General features: G+C 37.6%; 1 protein-coding gene across 3 annotated transcripts in view; it reads right to left on the bottom strand.

Annotated features, from left to right (window-relative positions):
* Positions 1-21,487, bottom strand: part of ARID4A (AT-rich interaction domain 4A) — a 69,669-nt gene that overhangs the window by 17,513 nt on the left and 30,669 nt on the right. For all 3 annotated transcript variants that reach the window (XM_012450969.3, XM_012450971.3, XM_012450970.3), the window contains exons 12-17: positions 12,063-12,135; positions 10,351-10,445; positions 9,773-9,870; positions 9,005-9,236; positions 5,424-5,674; positions 2,941-3,138 (exon numbers count right to left, since the gene is read on the bottom strand). In XM_012450969.3, coding sequence (XP_012306392.2) covers positions 2,941-3,138; positions 5,424-5,674; positions 9,005-9,236; positions 9,773-9,870; positions 10,351-10,445; positions 12,063-12,135 — 947 coding nt within the window. The remainder of the gene's footprint in view (positions 1-2,940; positions 3,139-5,423; positions 5,675-9,004; positions 9,237-9,772; positions 9,871-10,350; positions 10,446-12,062; positions 12,136-21,487) is intronic.

The raw sequence follows: 21,487 nt of genomic DNA, 5'->3' as shown, positions 1-21,487 counted from the left end.
TATGTTCTCATGTAACCCATAGTCTATTATAAAAGATAGACATAGAGTAATATCAAGTAGAGTCTGGTAAGTGCAATAAAAGAGTTATGTATCTGATCCAGGACTAACAAAGGAATAACACTATCCAATTCCACAATTTCATACAAGTATCAGATAACCAGGAAGCACAGGCCTGATTTATAGTGTACTTTGTCCAGGCCACACTGGACAAAGCAGTATGTCATGTAGGTACTTCTAGCACTAATATTGCTAACTAAGGATAGTCCTAGGATTTCTCAATAGAGACCAATACTCTTTTCACACTTCTCACACTTGCGGATACTCCCATTTCAGAAATCTGACTAAATTCTCTAGGCTCTAGGAACCATGATGGCTCCATCTCAATGAGAGGCCAGAGTTATACCAGCTTTTAGGAGTAGAGAAGGACAATGAAAAACCATGAACCAGAAAAGTACCAGTTAGGTAACTAATTAGGGAGATGACCAGCCCATAACCTGAGCACATAATAAAATGACTGCTGAGAAGAGTCATAAAGTAAAACATTCAAAAGATGAGAAAGAAAGATAATAGGAGAAAATTCTAGGAAACAGAACAGAGACATAGACAGACATGAAACAGGAGTGGATAGTTGTGAACTAAATAAGAATCTGAGGAAAAAAGAAGGCTATCGTGATGCGACTGCAAATAATGACTGAAAGTTGTTAAGTATAGTCCTTTTTCCCTGAATTCAACAATACATTGTAAAGAAAACAGTTGGCTGGGCACGCTGGCTCACACCTGTAATCCCAGCACTTTGGGAGGCAGAGGCGGGTGGATCACCTGAGGTCAGGAGTTTGCGACCTGACTGGCCAACATGGTGAAACCCTGTCTCTATTAAAAATACAAAAATTAGCTGGGCATGATGGCACATGCCTGTAATTCCAGCTACTTCAGAGGCTGAGGCAGCAGAATCACTTGAACCTGGGAGGTGGAGGTTGCAGTGAGCAGAGATCACGCCACTGTGCTCCAGCCTGGGCACCAAGAGTGAAACTTTTGTCTCAAAAAAAAAGAAAAGAAGAAAACAGTTAACATTCATGGAGCACTTAGTAAGTGCCAGGCATGGTTCTAACCATTTACATGTTAATACAAATATTATCACTCTAGTAGTCCCTGCTTAGCCATAGAATAGTTTCAATTACCCATGGTCCAAAAATATTAAGATATTTTGAGAGAGAAAGACCACATTCGTATAACTTTTATTAAAATATATTGTTCTAATTGCTCTATTTTATTCTTGTTGTTGTTAATCTCTTACTGTGCTTAATTCATAAATTAAATTTTATTGGATGTATGTATGTATGTATAGGAAAAAAATCACAGGACATATAGAATTCAGTACTATCTGAAGTTTCAGGCATCCACTGGGGGTCTTGGAACATATCTCCTGCAGATGAGAGGGAACTACTACATTACACAATATCTCTACAAAATAGGTACTGTATTTTTTCCCAGTTTAGAGATGAGGGACTTGAGTCATAACAGAGCACACATCTAGTGTGTGGAGAAACCCAGGAGCAGTCTGGCTCCAGGTAAATACAGGCCAACCAGAGATATTAAACATGCCAGATTTCATAAAAGAGAAAAAGAAAGGTAGCCCCTGACATTTAGGAATTTGCTTAGCCGGGCTCGGTGGCTCATGCCTGTAATCCCAGCCCTTTGCAAGGCTGAGGTGGGTGGATCGGGGGTCAGGAGTTTGAGACCAGCCTGACCAATACAGTGAAACCCCGTCTTAAAAAAAAAAAAAGGAATTTGCCTGGCACTATCAGCTGAGCCTTGGTGTTGCTTAGAGTTGCTCTGGCACTCATAGCTAGGACAGCATCAACATCAGACAAGTCCATTCTATGATCATGATGGATCAAAACAAAAACAAGACCACTTCCTAATCGTATCTGAACACAGAAAAAACAGAAACATTGTCTAAGCCACAAAAATAACCAACCTTTTTTTTTCTTGACTAATATGAGTGATTGCTGTTTCTTTACCAATTATAATGTCACCTTGGTCTAACTGTCTCTCCTTCTAGATAAGATTTATTAAGAAAACCAATTAGAATTACCCCAGCTTCCTGACAGGATCCAATATACAGCAAAATCTCTCTCTTTTTTTTTCAAGAGGCAGAGTTTCACTTTATTGTCCAGGCTGGAGTATAGTGGCACAATCATAGCTCATTGCAGCCTCCAACTCCTGGGCTCAAGTGATCCTCCCACCTCAGCCTTATGGGTAGCTAGGACTACAAGGACATGCCACCATGCCTGGCTAATTTTTAATTTTTATTTTTTGTAGTGACGGGGTTCTAACTATGTTGCCAGGGCTGGTCTCGAACTCCTGGCCTCAGGCAATTGTTCCGTCTCCACCTCCCAAATGCTGGGATTACAGGCATGAGCCGCCATGCCCTGCCTGTCTTTCTTAAACCCTCTCCCAAATCATCTAATGGAAGATCAAATCTAAGTTCTAACATTTGTTTTTTATGAATTAATTGACTAAGAATTACTACAATGCTTGATTTCTGATTAATAAAACAAATACTTGCACAGTTGGAAGCTGCAGGCCTGGCTCCCTGCTCATATTCAGAAATATGTTTCCACAGAATTGTGAATTATTGTTTTCCCAAAGAGGGTGCATTGAGCTTTTGTTGATTCATTTAACGCCGTATTACTGAAGTGCCTTACAGTTTCCCTTGCTGTGTGTTCTCCCTCACTACAAATGAATAGAAAATGTAACTTGTTCTAACTACAGGTGTGATCCTGTAACAGTGGGAATGTCAAAGTCTTGGAAAATTCAGAATCAAGTGTGCTTTGTAAATATATACCATTATTTGCTTTCACTCTTCACAACATTAAGTTGATCTTCTATTTAACCATTGAAAAAATTTCAATAGTAAGAAAATACTTTCTTGCTTACCTGACATTCCATCCATAGTAATGTACCAAATATAAAACTTCTCCATCATCAATTTCAGTGCTTTTAATACTGGCTTCATAAATTTTCTGAGTCTTCCCTCGTCCATATTTTACTTTCACTTTGGTTCCTGTTAGGCAGGGTTCCATGTCTTCCTCATCTTCCTCTCCTTCAGAGTCACATTTGCTTTCAGTTTCTTCCCTGCAGTAAGTTACAGTATTGATAATGCTACTAATAACTTAATGGAGAATAAAATATGCTAAAAGAATCCAACAGGTAGATTATTCACAACCTAAGTATTACCTTAATAACATGCCAGTGGAGGAGGAGAAGAAGGAGGAGAAGGAGAAGATTTCTGTGGCCTACTTACTAAAGAATTTATTATGTAAAAGTGCTCTGGACCCAAAGTAGATCCATACTTTTCAAAAGCCAATCAAGTCACAGCTAATGATAATCTGTAATCGAATAAATCACTTTTGACAAAACAAAATAGGAAAAATATGCTCTGAAAAAATTCTTTAGAGTTCATATTTAAGTGCCACCTTATGTGTAAAAAAAGATTTAAGAATATTTTGTAAGTTCCTGCAACTGAATTATTTTAAATCTGCTTTACTACCACATTTAGAATAGTTTTTGGCAAGACTAGTTTTTTTGGTGGGCAAAATAGTGAACAAGGGCTATCTTAGTAACCATGTCTTTTAAACTAATTTATATTTTAAAGGTTTCCCAGCCCTAACAAAGAAAAGAAATTTTAGTATTAGGACACTTGTTGACACTGCAGGACAGCACCACGAGAACAAAGCTTTACATTTGTTTTGAATTCTATTTGTTTACTGTCTCCCATCAGCTTTTCTTTGTATTGAGATTCAGGTATAAGGAACATTAACACAGGGAGGTTCAAAAATACTTTTAATATTTTTTATAATAAAACATTGTGTATCAATGCTGCAAAGACTCAGAACTGCATCAAAGATCATTCTAGTGTCACAAGCATTACAAGCTCAAGAAGTAGTTTTGTGCTCTATAATAAATATAGGACATTATTTTGGTGACCCCTGGGGATCCTGACATGAAGCTTTCACAGCCCATTTGCAGTGGGAATGTTTTCTCTCAGAGGACACCTTCCAATAATAGACTGATGAAGTAAATTCCAAAACACTATGAGAAAAACTACTTAAATATTGTTCTTCATATTCAAGTCTGTTAAATTTTCTCTAAAATAAATATCTATTTACATAACAGTTACAGTCTTTTTAAACCACATTTTACATAAATAGATGTATTATATGTTTTATATGTGTTATATACATATTACAATTTTTGTATTCTGATGCTTTTCACAAAACTTCAAACTATAATTAGGTCCTATTTTTTAAATGGTTCACCTTTGCTTACATTTTTTTATCCAAATATTCAAAATTATACACTCATATCATTATACTCAACTCCAATTATTTCCTCCTACTTTTCCTAATCCTAATTATATTTCATTACAGAAACTTCTTTACTCACTAACCTAGTTCACATATAATTGTGATAGCTCCTGTACCTATTTGTATTGAATCAAATTACCTCTCCCATTCACCAATCATCCTATTTTTCCAAATATTTATTCCCTCAATGGCAGGTCAGTTTTTACAAATTTGGCTTAACCACTCAAATTTCTAGAAAATTTAACATCACATAATAATTGAAAAATAACTATGGAAGAGAGCTGATACTACAAGTGTGTTATGCTGCTGCTCAGTTAAAATTCATTTTTAGTAGTGTCCTAAAATTAGTAAATCCATTTGACAACACTTACAGAAACAGCTAATACCTTGGTCAGAGACTACTTTGATCTCACTGGACTGCTTAATCTTTGACTATTTTAAGTCAGTTCAGTCCATACTTGTCTAATACACAGAAAAATATATATAGTTTTCACTCAACAGCAAACAGGATGGACATTAAAAAATCTGAAATTTACTGGTGTGATGTGGGGCAAGAATGTATTTTCCAAACTAGAATCAGGGGTGCATGCCACTTACTCTAATACAGTAACTTGAAAAAGAAAAATGTCTTAAAGCTAACACACAGAAACATCTGCTAGTACTGTGCACCCATGTGTTTGTTAGCTTTCCCACATTGTACCTTTTTTAAAATGGAATTTTTGCTGTCGCTGTTTCCTCTTGTCCACTTCCTCCATTTTTCTCCAGCTCCCTTCCCTGCTGTCAACTGCAGGACCTTTCTTTTGACTGGGTGGCGCAGCCTTCTTTGAGGCCACTGTTTAGGGCACAAGTGCTATTAAAATGGTGCGACCAGTATATTCTCCAATTCCAAAAGGCGATACACATCATCTTCACAATGTGTCTCACCTTCACTAGACAAGAGGAATGGAAGTCCCAATAAGAAAACATTCCCTCAGACCTGAATCTCTAAGCAGGAACAAAGCACTGTTGTACCCCAGACAGGTGCTTCTGGAGAACAAACATAAGATAATGTACCTCTCTTGGCTTTTCTCTTCCTCTTCATCTGAGTCTTTGTCAGAATCCTCCTGTTTTTTAATTTTCTTCTCTTTTTGCTTTGGTGTATTTTTTCTCCCCAGTAGTAGCTCATTTTCTTTTTTCTCTGTAGCTTCATAGTCATCATCTACATCCTTATTTTCTGTATCATTATCTTTTAATTTGTCTTCTGTTTTCTCTTCTTCAATTTCCTTTTTAATAGAATTTACATCTCGAGCAATTCTCCTTCGTCCCTGGTAGAGGAGATAAAAGCTTTAACATAGCTATCACTAATAAAGGGGAAAAAAGCAGGAAAAAATCGTTTCCTTTAACCTTCACAGCAATGACTCTGGCTTGAAACATGGCACTGAAAACCAATCAACTCACTTGTACATTTCTCTTCCTTTTGAAAGTAAAAGAATAACCAATATAAATTACTTAATTATGTCCAGGTCTACTTTGGCTACATACTACATAAGATATCTGTAAGAATCTGTTTGAATGCAAAAAGAAAACAAAAACAACAAAAAGGAAATAAAAATTTTCTCCTCTGTTTATATCATTTTATCTCACTTTTATTATTTCTCGACTATAATAACAATTTAAAAATTATCTAATGTTAATGATACAACATAACAATAATAAAACCAATTCCCTGAATTTTGCTTTTTTAAAAGCTCTGTGGTCTCTAATTCTGTTTAGTAAGACAAAATAGTAAGACAAAATTTACACTGTCATTGTATTTGTGGATTACATTTTAAAAGGAATGAATTGCATCAATGGCAGAAAAGTGAGCAGGCTTCTTTGAAAGACTATCTGGAGAGCTCCCTGGGCCAACAGCAACATGTTTTACCCCCACTAGCTTCTATCTAGCCCATTGAATGCTGAAATGACCATAACTGGTGAGCAATTTCACTATCGCTTAGATTCTTCTTCAAGACAACTTCTACACACTGGCAGAATTCTTCTCTTCTTGGAATACAGCAGATTAAAAAAAAAAAAGTCAGCAACTTAGGGAGCATTAGGATACAATTAATATCTCGGTAAAAAATGTTTTCCCTCATTGCTGGCTATGTGCTATTTACACTTCAAAGGCAGGAAAAGAAATTTCTGTCACCAAGCACTAGCATGCAAGTTCTATAACAGCACTTCCATCTCCTTAGATCCACACCGCTGTCACATAGGAGGTGCTTTTATTATTATTATTATTATTATTATTATTTTGAGACAGAGTCTCACTCTGTCACCAGGTTGGAGTGCAGTGGCATGATCTCCGCTCACTGCAACCTCTGCCTCCCAGGCTCAAGCAATTCTCCTGCCTCAGCCTCCCAAATAGCTGGCACTACAGGTGTGAGCCACCACACCCAGCTAATTTTTGTGTTTTTAGTAGGGATGAGGTTTCACCAAGTTGGCCAGGATGGTCTCGATCTCTTGACCTCATGATCCGCCTGCCTCGGCAGCCCAAAGTGCTGGGATTTACAGGCATTAGCCACTGCACCCAGCCTAGCAGGTGCTTTAAAAATATCTATAGGTAAATGAATGAAAACAATTGCTATGAAATTTGGGTCTGTATACCTTTGTCCCAGAAATACCATTTTTATTTATTTATTCATTTTCTCTGAGACAGAGTATTGCTCTATCACCCAGGTTGGAGTGCAGTAGTATGATCTTAACTCTCTGCCTCCTGGGTTCAAGTGATTCCCCTGCCTCAGCCTCCTGAGTAGCTGGGACTACCGGTGAGAAATGTCATTTTTAGAAGGCTTATTTTTTTTTCTTTTTTTTGAGATGCAGTCTCGCACTGTCACCCAGGCTGGAGTGCAGTGGCATGATCTTGGCTCACTGCAACCTCCACCTCCCGGGTTCAAGTGATTCTCATGCCTCAGCCTCCCAAGTAGCTGGGATTACAGGCGCCTGCCACCATGCCCAGCTAATTTTTTGTAGTTTTAGTAGAGATGGGGTTTCACCATGTTGGCCAGGCTGGTCTCGAACTCCTGACCTCGTGATTCACCCACTTCAGCCTCCCAAAGTGCTGGGATTACAGGCGTGAGCCACTGCGCCCGGCCTAGAAGCCTGGTTTATATATGTAGTTTATATATGTGCTGAGGATATTTGTAAAATAGTAAAAAATTGGAGAAAAATCTTGGAGAAGCTAAATTTATGCTTCATCTATACTAGACAGCACACTGCAGATATTTTATGTAGGAAGAGGAAGGTTTTTAGGTAATAACAAGAAAGTATGTCCACAATACATACAATAAAATACTATTCACCTTTAAAAAGGAAGGAAATTCTGATACATGCTACAACATAATGTCTTGCAGACATTATGCTGAATGAATAAGCCAGTACAAAAGGACAAACACTGTATGATTTCACTTATATAAAGGTACCTAGAATATCAAATTCATAGATACAGAAAGTAAAATTGTAGTTGTAGGGGTTGGGGGAGGAATGAGGAGTTACTGTTTGATGGACACAGAATTTCAGTTTTGCAAGGTAAAAATATTCTGGAACTGGACGGTGGTGACAGTTACGCACTGGTGTTAATGTACTTAATGCCAATGAAATGTACACTTAAAAAGAGTTAAGGTGGCAAATTTTATGTTATATGTACTTACCACAATTAAAAAAAGAAAAAAAAAACCAATTTGGAAATTTCCTATCATTCACTAGAAGAGTCCATTTACTACATGAAAGAATGGTTTTAAAAATTGGTTTCTGAACAACTATAACAAAGCAATTTCACATTCTCTTTCATTAAATATCATTTCGCCAAAAATAAGACATATTAATTAAACTTCTTTGATAGTGTGGTACATTCCTTTCTCTTTCTAAAATTTGATAAGTCCTACTATGTAAACATCATTGGACACTGATCCAAATGGTAGATGACAATTCCTAACTAGACCTGACATATTAAAGGAGAGAAGGAGCAGAGTTGGAAGACAGAACCAGAGTACATTCACACATCACCAGAACTACACAATATGCTATAAAGTTACAGAGAAAGACAAGATACCATCTGGTTTGGGGCACAGGCACTTTAAAGAGGAGATTTATTTATTCAGCATTTATTTAATAAGCCTTTACTATGTGCCAGGCAGTATTCTAAATGCCTGGGATCTGTCAATAATTGAAATAAATACTAATCCCTGACCTTGTGGAGTGTGATTCTAGTGCAGAGTGAGACAAAATAGACAATCACAATAAATAGAATAAATAAGTAAATTACAGATAGGCACAACATTAGAGGGACTGAGAGTTCCAAAGAGAGGAGACAGGTTACAATTTCAGGTAAGGTGACCAATGAGGTAATACTTTAGCAGAAGACTTGAAAAAAGGAATTCATCACAGATGAGAATTACTTGATCAAACATAAACAGAAAACAGAAGGAAGGGTTTTCAAGTAGAGGAAATAACTGTACAATATCTTTAGAAAAAAGTAGCTAGTTAAGCAGCATCAAATAATGGAAAATAAACTAGGCTCACTGTAGTGAACCTACTTTTGTGTATATACTAAAATGGCTGTAATAAAAAATTTTAAATAATACTTAAACCAGATAAAATTAGTATTAAGAACTCACCCTCGGAGACTTTAATTCTATCTCTTCTCTTTCGCTTTCACTGTCTGAATCAATATTTTCCTCAGGTTCACTCTTCACTTCTGTTAAAGGCATTTCTTGATCTAATTTAAGAGCCTCTTCCATTGATTCTTCTAAGTCTTTTTTTTCCTCTTTTACTTTTGGTTCATGGTGATGAATAGTTCTGAATTGAATATTTGCCGAACGGCAGTACTCCTCAAAACCATAGAGATACCTAAACAAACAATATTTCATTTAATAAATCTTACAGTCTTTGCATTTAACTTGAATATGTTACTAAATACATTTTCAAAAGGTAAAGCTCAAGTAATTTAAAAATAAATTTTGTGTTGCTATTTTCTGTGTTACTATTTTCTTGGTGTTTTAGATAGAATTACAAACAGAGAAAGTGATCATAAAATAAAATGCCATCCTGCGAAGTCTGAGCTTGTGATAACTGAACATAACTACCATAAGTTTTGACATGAAGACTATTCACCCCAAAAGATATAGCTCTATAACATGTATCATAATCACAGACACTACCTGCATCCTGATTTTGGAAAGGTAATCAGGAGAACATAAGAAATGGAGTAAAGCAGATTTGATGCACTGAAGTAACTTTCAATCACAAGTATCTGTTAACCTAAACCTTTTTATACACTTTCTCTAACTTTAATGTTCCTGGATAGATGTATTCTTGTTAAAAAAGTAAATGGAAAATATTTTTTATAAATATGTATTCTGTGATGAATAAACTATACTACTTACTTTCTATAAGCAGTTTTTACATTGTAGGAAGCAGCTGAATTCAAAATAGGAATGCCAAGGTCCATATAAATTTGCTTCCATACAGCACCACTATCAATCTGGAAAATTAAGTTTTTATGTTAACATTTGGAAAGGGAAATAATCTTTTTTTTTCCTTTTTGAGACAGGGTCTCGCTCTGTCGCCCAGGCTGGAGTGCAGTGGCATAATCAGGACTCACTGCAGCCTCCATCTCCTGGGCTCAAGTGATCCTCCCACCTCAGCTTCCCAAGTAGTTGGGACTACAGGCATGTGTCACCACACCTGGCTAATTTTTATATTTTTTGTAGAGATGGGGTTTAGCCATGTTGCCCAGGATGGTCTCAAACTCCTGAGCTCAAGCAATCCACCCGCCTCAGCCTCCCAAAATGCTGGTATTACAGGCATGAGCCACCATGCACGGCCAGGAAATAATCTTTATCCTAATATTCTATGTTCATTAAGAAAATGTATTTATTATCTAATGTGCATATAATGCCATATAAGATAATTTAACTTTTTATCACATCATATGTATTTCAAAGAGCAACTTTATACTTACATTGTCACATCCACCCTGATGATAAACCAGTCTGAAGAGTTTGAAAAGATTGAGATCTTTATAGCCCAAAACAGGTGGTTTGTTGATTGGAGTACCTTTTCAATATAAGTAGGTAGAAACAAAACGTTTATTCAAATGAAAAACACTAATTTGAAAACAAAGCCGTCAAATTCTAATTTCCCAAATTTCATTAATTAGAAGCACATATTTAACCTTAAACAATGTAAGACAACACAAGATATTCTCTCTGTTATTTATATAGCTTTGTGGGGATCTTCAGATTTTAGGTGTTATACTTCTAAAACTAATAAAGCCACTTCTTTAACTGCCAATGAATTGAGTAAAACTAAAGTAAACATTGGGACTCCATGGTATGGCCAACAATGTTGCTGGTTCAAGAAGCTTGGGCATAGGGCTGGGTGCAGTGGCTCACACCTGTAATCCCAGCACTTTGGGAGGCCGAGGCAGGAAGATCACTTGAGCTTAAGAGTTTGAGAGTAGCCTGAGCAACATGGCAGTATCCTGTCTCTACAAAAATTAAAAGGAAAAAATTAGCTGAGTGTGTCAGTGTGTGTGCCTATGGTCCCAGCTACTTGGGAACCTGAGGTGGGAGGACTGCTTGAGCCCAGGAAGTGGAGGCTGGAGGGAGCCGTGTTCGTGCCACTGCACTCCAGCTTGGGTAACGGAGCAAGACTCTGTCTCAAAAAAAAAAAAAAAAAAAAAAAGTGTGGGCATAAACAAACACAATAGAAAAGATAACATTTACACCCTGGTTCCATTTTCACTGCTTTGACACCAATGTTAAGACTGTTAGCAGTAATCTGAAGGATGATTTCTGAAGGCAACACAGAATGTTTAGGACCAATTTATCTTAAGATTTTCTAGGACTAACAAATGCCAAGGAGTATGATGGTTTACAATGGTTCTATTATACTACCTATATTAGAAATATCATCCTTTCAGCTAATGGTTGGTCTACTTTATATTTAATTTGCTGAGAACAAAGATCAGGCTAGTTTATTTGCCACAAATACATCATGAGTAATTAGTGGGTATGCAGATTAACATTATGACTGGCCACTTTCTATGTCTGAAATATAAGAATATTTTTTAGTTTTTTAAGTGACAAGGAAAACTAAACTGTATCAAAATACTTTCGTTTCTATGCAAAATAGATATTAATAGTTTAATTCCAAATAGTGTACTATTGTCAGGTGTAACTGATTCTAGGCTTTATTTAAAATCCAAAACTAGACAGGCATGATGGTTCACACCTGTAATCTCAGCACTTTGGGAGGCTGAGGTGAGAGGATCACTTGAGGCCAGGAGTTTGAGACCAGCCTGGGCAATATGGCAAAACCCATCTCTACAAAAATTAGAAAAAAAAATTAGCTGGGTATGGTGGCACGTGCCTGTAGTCCCAGCTACTCGAGAAGCTGAGGCAGGAGGATCACTGAGCCCAGGAGGTCAAGGCTACAGTAAGCCAGGATCAAATCACTGCACTCTAGCCTAAGCATCAAAGCAAGAACTTGTCTCAAAATAAATACATAAATAAAATCCAAAACTGTGTATCTGCAATACTAACAAAAGCAATGCATATACTTAGAATGTAAACATGTAAAAGAAATGACTACTTTAAAATAATGAGCATGTACCCCACAACTTAAAGTATAATAAATAAAAATAAAATAAAATAATGAGCATGAAAATACCTCTGTCTTCCATAAACTTATAAAGCTGCTGGAGGAAGTTGTCCCTCTCTTCAGGATCAAGTTCTTCCTCAGGCTGAAAAGATAAAATATATAAATATATGGCACAGTGAACTGGAAAATATACATGACTTCTTTTGTTTTTGTGAGCCCAATGTAAAGTGATCAAATTTTAATAAGGCTAGAAAATCTGAATTTTCTCAATATCCTACAATGCCGGATTTTAAGTCATATTTATGAAGATAAACAATGTCTACCCTTCACCCCATTTACCACTTTAACTTTACCTTTGAGTATCACTGTAGGGACTAAGATTACACAAGTGGAAAAGATTCAGGAATAAAATGGGAGTGTTAGGTTTTCACCTTACTTGGTACTTTTTTTTAAGCCAATTAAAATACTATGTGGCCCACACAAATATACTAGTAGATGAGCACAATAATACACACATTCATTATATCATATATGTATATATAAAGGTAATTTATATATAAACATTATAGTTTTTATTATTAGATGAATATAAACCAAGGATTTTAAAGTCACAGTGGCCAAGGATTTTCTTTAGATGGTACAATGTTTTAAAGAAATTTAAATGCATTTAAGTGAGTCATATACATTCTATTTTACCCCAGACCTCATCACCCCTCATCTCACAATAACCTGGTTTTCTGTTTTGCCTTTCTAGTATGGCCTCTGAAGTTGACTTTGCAACAACTAAAAATAAGATAAAAAAATAATTCGAGAAGTAATTCTTAGGGAAGAAAATAATTAATTTGGGAAGGAAACTAGATATATAATTACTGATTTAGATCCTTTAAAAATTCTTAAAGTTTAGCAATACTACAGAGAAACAAAACACTGATATGTTTCCTCCATATAAATGATCATAACTTAGAGTATTACTCTCCTATGTTCTAAAAGAAGAGCTCAGATTTTTGTCTTTTTTTTTTCTTTCTTTTTGAGATGGAGTTTTGCTCTTGCTGCCTAGGCTGGCGTGCAATGGCATGACCTTGGCTCACTGCAACCTCTGTCTCCTAGGTTCAAGTGATTCTGCTGCCTCAGCCTCCCAAGTAACTGGGACTACAGGAGTGTGCCACTACGCCCGGCTAATTTTTTTGTATTTTTAATAGAGATAAGGTTTCACCACTTTGGCCAGGCTAGTCTCAAACTCCTGACCTCAGGTGATCCGCCTGCCTGGGCCTCCCAAAGTGCTGGGATTACAGGCGTGAGCCACAGCACCTGGCCTGGATTTTTGTCCTTACAAAGCCATGTTCAAAGCAAAGGCAATGCTCAAGGAATAAACGTTGCATGTTCAGTGTCCAGAGGGCAACAGGCACTTTAAAATTATGTTATCTAATAATAGCTGATAATAGAGCCAGGATCAATAAGCATGTAGTTGATTAAAATATGTAATAAAAAACCATGAGGATATTAAGAGAAAGGGTGTAAGATCTGTTATTACATTCTTTTCTTCTTTTCTTTTAGTCCATTCATTCATAATGATTTATAACACTGAAATACTTTTACCAAATATAAAGAAATTTAAATCCAACTTTTAAAATGTGTCAAATATCAGCAAAAAGTTATTACTTAATGCTCAAATCAAGAGACGGCAGTTTTTTCCCCATGTGAATTTAAAAATATTGCTTTTACAAAGTTAACTGCCAATGAGTTAACTCAAGAAAATAAGTAATTCAATAGCCCAGGAACCACTCCATATAATAATTTTAAGAACTTTTAGTGTGGGGGGAAAAAATCAAAACCAAAACCATTTATGCCAGACTGGCTCTACGCTTTGCCCGTGCCCTGTAATCATAATATCCTCTCTTCAGATGAAAACTTCATTCCAGTATTTTTATTTTTAAAGACAGAATATTGCTGTTGCCCAGGCTGGAGTGCAATGACACAATCTCGGCTCACTGCAACCTGTCTCCAGAGTTCAAGCGATTCTCCTGCCTCAGGATCCTAAGTAGCTGGGATTACAGGCACCTACCACCACACCTGGCTAATTTTTGTATTTTTCGTAGAGATCAGGTTTTGCCACATTGGCCAGGCTGGTCTCAAACTCCTGACCTCAGGTGATCCACCCACCTCAGCTTCCCAAAGTGCTGGCGCCTGGTCTTATTCCAGTATTTATGATCCTACAGAAGTCAGGTAACACTTCTGTATTGAATATATGTAAAAGCAATACCTTAAAAAAGCACTAATTTAAAATCAAAGTTGCTCCCCAATACAAGTAAACACAATCATCAATTGCAAATTAGGTTGTACCCAACATTTGATAAATTCTTTATGATTAAGAACATATTTTTATAGATAAAATTTAAGTGTATTTTATTTAAAAGTAAGTTTCATAAGAAACTATGGTCATAAAATTATAAGTTTTGGTACAGTTATCAGTATAAAAACAAGATATAAATGAATAAAGAATTCTACTTACAGACAAATGCCCTGAGGGGAAATTTCTTTTCCACAAAAAATAAACAAATAAAAGATGAGGCTATAAACAAAGTTTTGAGCTTATCTGATGTTTATGTGAAAATTAAAATTGATTATCTCTTAACAATAAGCCACCCCTCATAATTATTTTTGAAAACAGCCGTGCTGCTAGTCACCTTGGAGTAAAACTGCATATGCTAGAAAATGCCTCCAGTTAGAAGAATGTGCCTTTATGACTTTTGTATGGGGCTCTCAATTGCTATCACGGTTTGCTTTCTCTGTTCATGGCATTTTCATAGCAATTTCTCTCCTGGTCAAGGTCTGGGACTGTTGCATCTTCTAAGGATTTTGGAGTGCGAGAGGATTATAAGAATTGGAGGTAGGGGTCCACTAGACCATGCTGAGGAGACTTCTTCCCTTTGTTTAGTCATTACATTTATAAGTGTAAAGAATAACTACGTACCCAGTAAAACGCCAGAGAGCCAGGAAAGGGGTTAAGGACATAAAAGTCACATTCATGATCATAATTTAAAAAAATTTCCGATTTTAGTTAGTATTAGTATATACTGCCTACTATATAAGTAGTTGTATATCTATCTACACAACTAGATTGTGAATTTTCTGACTTTAGGCACATGTCTTCAGATTAAGTTCAAACATTTACTGATGGTTATCACAAATCAGAGATTGCTCAAAAGCAATGTGGATTAAAATGAGAACACATGGTACCTTCTATTTTTGCAGCTCTGAGTTTGGCAGGGGGTATAGAAAGGTAAAAGAAGCCAACAAAACACAATGTGTTGTAAAATAAATAAAAGAATACAAGAGTAGCAAGTGAGGGAATGAATGATTCTGCTTGAGATGAACTGGCAATGGTAGTATTAGGCAGCTTCAAAATGTAAATAGTAAACATTCCTGGAGCTAAAGCAAACAGCATAAGCCTGAGACTGACAAAGGCAGGCTGGGATTAGGAAAGGACTTTGTAATAGTATGCTAAAGAATTGAAACTTGATACTGTGGCTAGACGTGAAGTTTGAGACAGCTAAAGAGAATTAGATCAGATGTGTATGTTTAAATTTTCTCAGCCAAGAATAAGTTTGATGGATTGGAAGGGAAAAGGATTTTTATAACAGTCCACCCATGAAGGTAAGAGAGAGGGAGGGAGGGAGAGACAGAAAGGCAGAGTGACTGATAGGAGAGGGAAGGATAGAGAACCACTGCACCTGGCTTACTCATAATTTTACTACTGACGACTGGCATTTAGTTTAGACACTCATGTGAATGAAAATGATATCTGTGCAAATGAATTGTGTAGAGAGTTTTCTTGTTTCACATTCATTGAGTATGAAACCTAAGATTTATGATAATATAAATGCAAGAGGAGTCAGAGAAAGAGAAAATAAGAATAGCTGAGAATGTCCGTTTGTTCTTTCTTTTTTTTTGAGACTGAATCTCGCTCTGTCATTCAGGCTGGAGTGCAATGGCGCGATATTGGCTCACTGCAGCCTCCACCTCCCGGGTTCAAGCAATTCTCCTGCCTCAGCCTCCCAAGTAGCTGGGATTAGAGGAGCGCACCACCAGGCCCAGCTAATTTTTGTATTTTTAGTAGAGATGGGGTTTCACCATGTCGGTTAGGCTGGTCTCGAACTCCTGACCTTGTGATCCACTGGCCTTGGCCTCCCAAAGTGCTGGGATTACAGGCGTGAGCCACTGCACCCAGCCAAGTATGTTCCTAAGACACAGGTGGGGCCAGGTGCAGTGGCTCACTCCTGTAATCCCAGCACTTTGAGAGGCCAAGGCTGGCAGATTACCGTTGAGGTCAGGAGTTCAAAACTAGTCCGGCCAACATGGTGAAACCCCGACTCTACTGAAAATACAAAATTAGCTGGGTATGCTGTTGTGCACCTGTAATCTCAGCTACTCGGGAGGCTGAGGCAAGAGAATCACTTGAACCCAGGAGGCAGAGGTTGCAGTGCGCCACTGCACTCCAGCCTCGGCAAAAAGAGTGAGACTGTCTCAAAAAATAGAAAAAGAAAAAGACACAGGTGGTTATGGCCCATGACTTGCTGGCATTCACCTTATCCCTTGTCCAAATATATTAATCTGAAAATAAATGATTATACATTTGGAAATGGCACAAATTCTAGTAAATAGACTTCCTACCATTTTAGTGGGATGGGAAACTGATATGGTTTGGCTCTGTGTCCCCACCCAAATCTCATGTTCGCTAACAGCTAACTGAAGGAGCAAACATAAAAATATACACAAAAAACAACACAATGGAGGATAAGTACAGTGATACCACTAGGCACATAATAAGCCCCTCAGACCCATGTAACTTGTACATAGTTCTAAATGGTGGGTTGGGATAGTTTCCCAGCATATAACAGATTGGTCCCACAAATACTGACATTTAAAAGTGGGGAAAGGTATAACTAAACTTGATCTTTGTGGTTTCCCTATACTGTGTATTGTATGTGAAAGTTCATATTATTGATAGGTATTCTCAGGTTTCAAGAAACCCTATGGGAATCCCTTAAAAACTGTGGTCAGGCGCAGTGGCTCCTGCCTGTAATCCCAGCACTTTGGGAGGGCCAGGTAGGAGGGTCATTTGAACTCAGGAGTTTTAGACCAGACTGGGCAACACAGGGAAACCTTGTCTCTATAAAAAATAGTAATACTAATAAATTAGTTAGGCATGGTGATGCGTACCTGTAGTCTTAGTCCCAGCTACTCAGGAGGATAAGGTGGGAGGATGGCTTGAGCCTGGGATATTGAGCCCACAGTGAGCTATAATCATCACTGCACTCCAGCCTGGGTGACAGAGTAAGACTATGTCTCCAAAAAAAAAAAGTTTTAATAATTACCTACCACTCCTCCCTTTTGTGTGTATGGGGGCGGGGTACTCATTTTTTTCAATAGCAAAGGACTTTTGTGAAATAATGTTACTTTGGACACAAGCAGCTTTGTTTCCCCTTCATGATGCTGTCTATAACCCCTCTTCTGGCTTTCCTCATAGGCACTCCTTCTCACCCCAACTCTGAAACTCCATCACAAGTCCTCATACTCCTCAGCTCTTACAATCCCTTTCTCCTTTCCTCGATCCCTACCACCTCAAAAATGAGGCTCAGTTTGAAAGCAGCAGGAGGAGTCCTCTGAAGTGGGCAGATCCCTATCATGGAAAGATAGGTGTTAAGACAGCACCTTGCAAGCTCCACTCTGGGGAGTTAAGCACTGCAAGGAGTACATCAGAAGTGGCAGTTCTGAGGGCATGTCTGGACTGGAGCACTAACACGAAGGAAGCAGCGATTCCAGTCCTGACATTTTTTTTGTATAAAATTTTAAATTTGGCCGGGCGCGGTGGCTCAAGCCTGTAATCCCAGCACTTTGGGAGGCCGAGGCGGGTGGATCACGAGGTCAAGAGATCGAGACCATCCTGGTCAACATGGTGAAACCCCGTCTCTACTAATACAAAAAATTAGCTGGGCACGGTGGCGCGTGCCTGTAATCCCAGCTACTCAGGAGGCTGAGGCAGGAGAATTGCCTGAACCTAGGAGGCGGAGGTTGCGGTGAGCCGAGATCGCGCCATTGCACTCCAGCCTGGGTATCAAGAGCGAAACTCCGCCTCAAAAAAAAAAAAAAAAAAAAAAAAAAATTTTAAATTTGTAATATATCAAATAGCCTGATTATTTTTAATGTGAAATACCAGAACAACTTACTAAGGTAAATGCATAGAACATTTGTAAGCCGTACTCACCCACTTTAATTCAGGTAGAGCCCTCTTTGTTCCTACATAGAAATCTGTTCAATTTTTAAAATCTCAGCTGTTGTTTATCATTTACTCATTTTCTGAGTTTTTTAAACTTGCATTTTATCTTTCGTATTATATTCAATACTAATAAAGGGAATGGGGAACACAAAGGCAATATTCAATGTAATATACCTGACAGTTCAACAGCAGCTTCTGAACAATATCTAAGTAGTAGCAGGGGAGCTATAAGAAGTCCCATATCATGAAAGAACAGTGGAAAGGAGAATAAAAAGGTGGGCATGGGTCAAATCATGACAGGGTTCACTTCTAAAGCCTGTGATAAAATACCCAGACTTTGTCCTAAAGGTGCTAAAAGCCAATAAAGCGTTTCCAGCAGGAACAACCTATGTTTTATAAAGATGTTTATGGATAATGAATATTGGAAGGGAAATAACCAGAGGGAAGACACCTGGAATAAGGTGAACAAAATACAAACCAGAAGCGTTGTTAGTCAAGAACTTTAAGTGACAGAAAAATATCGCAAGCTGGCTTAAGCAAAAATTATTTTATAAACTAACAAAATTATGTAAGAAAATGAGATTGCCTAGAGAGTACACAGTCTGAGAAAAGAGGTACCATAAAGTTAGATATCTTATCCCTTAGCTCCCCACAAGGTGAATTTTCTAGAACCTTATAACAAATCTCCCAGCACCGTATTTTTTTTTTGTGCCTATGTTTCAGAGGACCAGCACCTTATTTCAAAGACTAATTTGCTAAGACAATTGCATAACTCATATTCATTCATTTAATGAAGGTTTAATATGAGCCAAGCAAGCTCTGTGTTGATAGCTGTTAGATATATATACTGGTAGGAAAAGGAAAAACCAAAAACCCTAACATCCCCTGCTTTCACAGACCTTATAATCTAGAGGAGGAGAGAACATTTTTTTAAATTAATTATTATACTTTAAGTTCTGGGGTACATGTGCAGAAAGTGCAGGTTTGTTACACAGGCATACATGTGCTGTGGTGGTGTGCTGTACCCATCAACCTGTCATCTACATTAGGTATTTCTCCTAATGCTATCCCTTCCCCCGCCCCCCGACAGGTCCTAGTGTGTAATGTTCCCCTTCCTGTGTCCATGTGGAGAGAACATTTTCTTAAAAGCCTGTAAAAAATTCTGAAACCTTTCTGAATCTCAGTTTTCTTCATTATAAAACAAACAAAAAAACAAAAACAGAGAAAAGTTCTAGGAGATTTAAGGTTCTAGAAAGTTCACTTTGGGGCTGAGCACAGTGGCTAATGCCTGTATTCCCAGCACTTTGGGAGGCCGAGGTGTGAGGATCACTTGAGGCCAGGAGTTTGAGACCAGCCTGGCCAAAATGGTGAAACCTGGTCCCTACCACAAGTACAAAAATTAGTTGGGCATGGTGGCGCATGCTTGTAATTCCAGCTACTCGGAAGGCTGAGGCCCAAGAATCACTTGAACCTGGAAGGTGGAAGTTGCAGTGAGCGGAAATCATGTCACTGGACTCCAGTGTGAGTAAGAGAGTGAGACTCTGTCTAAAAAAAAAAAAAAGAAAAGAAAAGAAAAAGGAAGTTCACTTTGGGAGCAACTATGGCATAAGGTATCTAACTTCCCTTCATAATCTCTCTTTTTTCAGGCAAGGCAATGCACTCTTAAGGCAATCTCATATGTATATATTTATATACGTATTTTCATAGACTCTTGTGAGGATTAAATAAAGTCTTAATTTAAAAACCATCAAGTCTCCATGAATAATCTGAGAAGATTATTTGGTGTGGTCATCTTTACTTGTTTGTATCTTCTACAAAAGGTAAACATTTTAATAGTGGTATAATGAAAAGTGCATCTTGATGTGTGTTCTGGTACAACAGATACATTTTGTTGTCATAACACCTCAGTGAAACATCAAATAAAGACAAATTTTAAAAGAAAGCTGGGCCGGGCGCTGTGGCTCACGCCTGTAATCCCAGCACTTTGGGAGGCCGAGGCGGGTGGATCACGAGGTCAAGAGATCGAGACCATCCTGGTCAACGTGGTGAAACCCCGTCTCTACTAAAAATACAAAAAATTAACTGGGCATGGTGGCGCGTGCCTGTAATCCCAGCTACTCAGGTGGCTGAGGCAGGAGAATTGCCTGAACCCGGGAGGCAGAGGTTGCGGTGAGCCAAGATCGCGCCATTGCACTCCAGCCTGGGTAACAAGAGCAAAACTCCGTCTCAAAAAAAAAAAAAAAAAAAAAAAGAAAGCTTAACATTTTTAACTTTCAGTTACACTGTTACACTTCAAGTTTAACTTAAAGTGAAAAGCAAACAAAACCAACAGTAAGTCTGGTAACTCCGGTGAGCCATAGGTCAAAATGACTACGTAGGTATCAGTAAGCTCTGCCCCAAGTGGAATTCTGAAGAACTGTCCAGAAAGTTGTCATATGTAAAAGCTGATGACTGACAATATGAAGATTAGAAGAAAGAAAACTGGGAGAAAAATTCACAATCTTTATAGACATATGTCATTTAGTGTAAGGGCTAAGAGCCAAGACAGTATGTGTATTACAAGAATACAATAATTAAATCTTGAGTAAATATTACATTAAATAACGTACATTATACTGCTTTTAGAAAGAGGTGGCATTATGTAATATGCTTTAGAAATATTTTAATCCAAATGAATAAAAACCACAACCTCTTTTGTTCCCTACAGTTATTTTATTCCTAAAGGAATCACATATATATTTTCAGCTAAAAAAAAAAAAAAAACTATTGTAGATCCAGTACAGGGAATAGATTGGAGGAGAGCAAGCATGGATGCTGAAAGAACAATTAAGTTGTTATTGTTATTGCATTAGCCTAGGTAAAAGAGAACAGTGGCTTGGACTAAGATTGACAGAAAGTAGAGAAAAGCAACCAAAGGAAGTGGGCAAATTTGAGAGCTATTCGGGTAGGTGGAAGAGAGAAAGGACTGGGTGTCTGATTGGACAGGGGTGTAAGAGAAGAATAATCAAGGTGATTTATGTGTATCTAGCTTGGACAGCTGTGTAGATCTTGCTTCTATTAAAATGAATTAACGTCGCCAGGAAAAGGATAGGTTTAGGGAGAAAGAAGATGAATGCAGTCTTGCACATACTGCATTTGAGTACATACAAGTTAAGATGAAATCCTCATTGGCAGTTTAATATAAATGTCTTGAGCTAAGAAAAGACACCTTTGATGT

The sequence above is a fragment of the Aotus nancymaae genome, unplaced genomic scaffold (assembly GCF_030222135.1).
Source record: "Aotus nancymaae isolate 86718 unplaced genomic scaffold, 86718_ANA_hifiasm-v0.15.2.pri h1tg000062l, whole genome shotgun sequence".
NCBI lineage: Eukaryota > Metazoa > Chordata > Mammalia > Primates > Aotidae > Aotus > Aotus nancymaae.
Note: the sequence above shows the minus strand (reverse complement) of the source record. Positions and strands in the feature narration are given on the sequence as shown.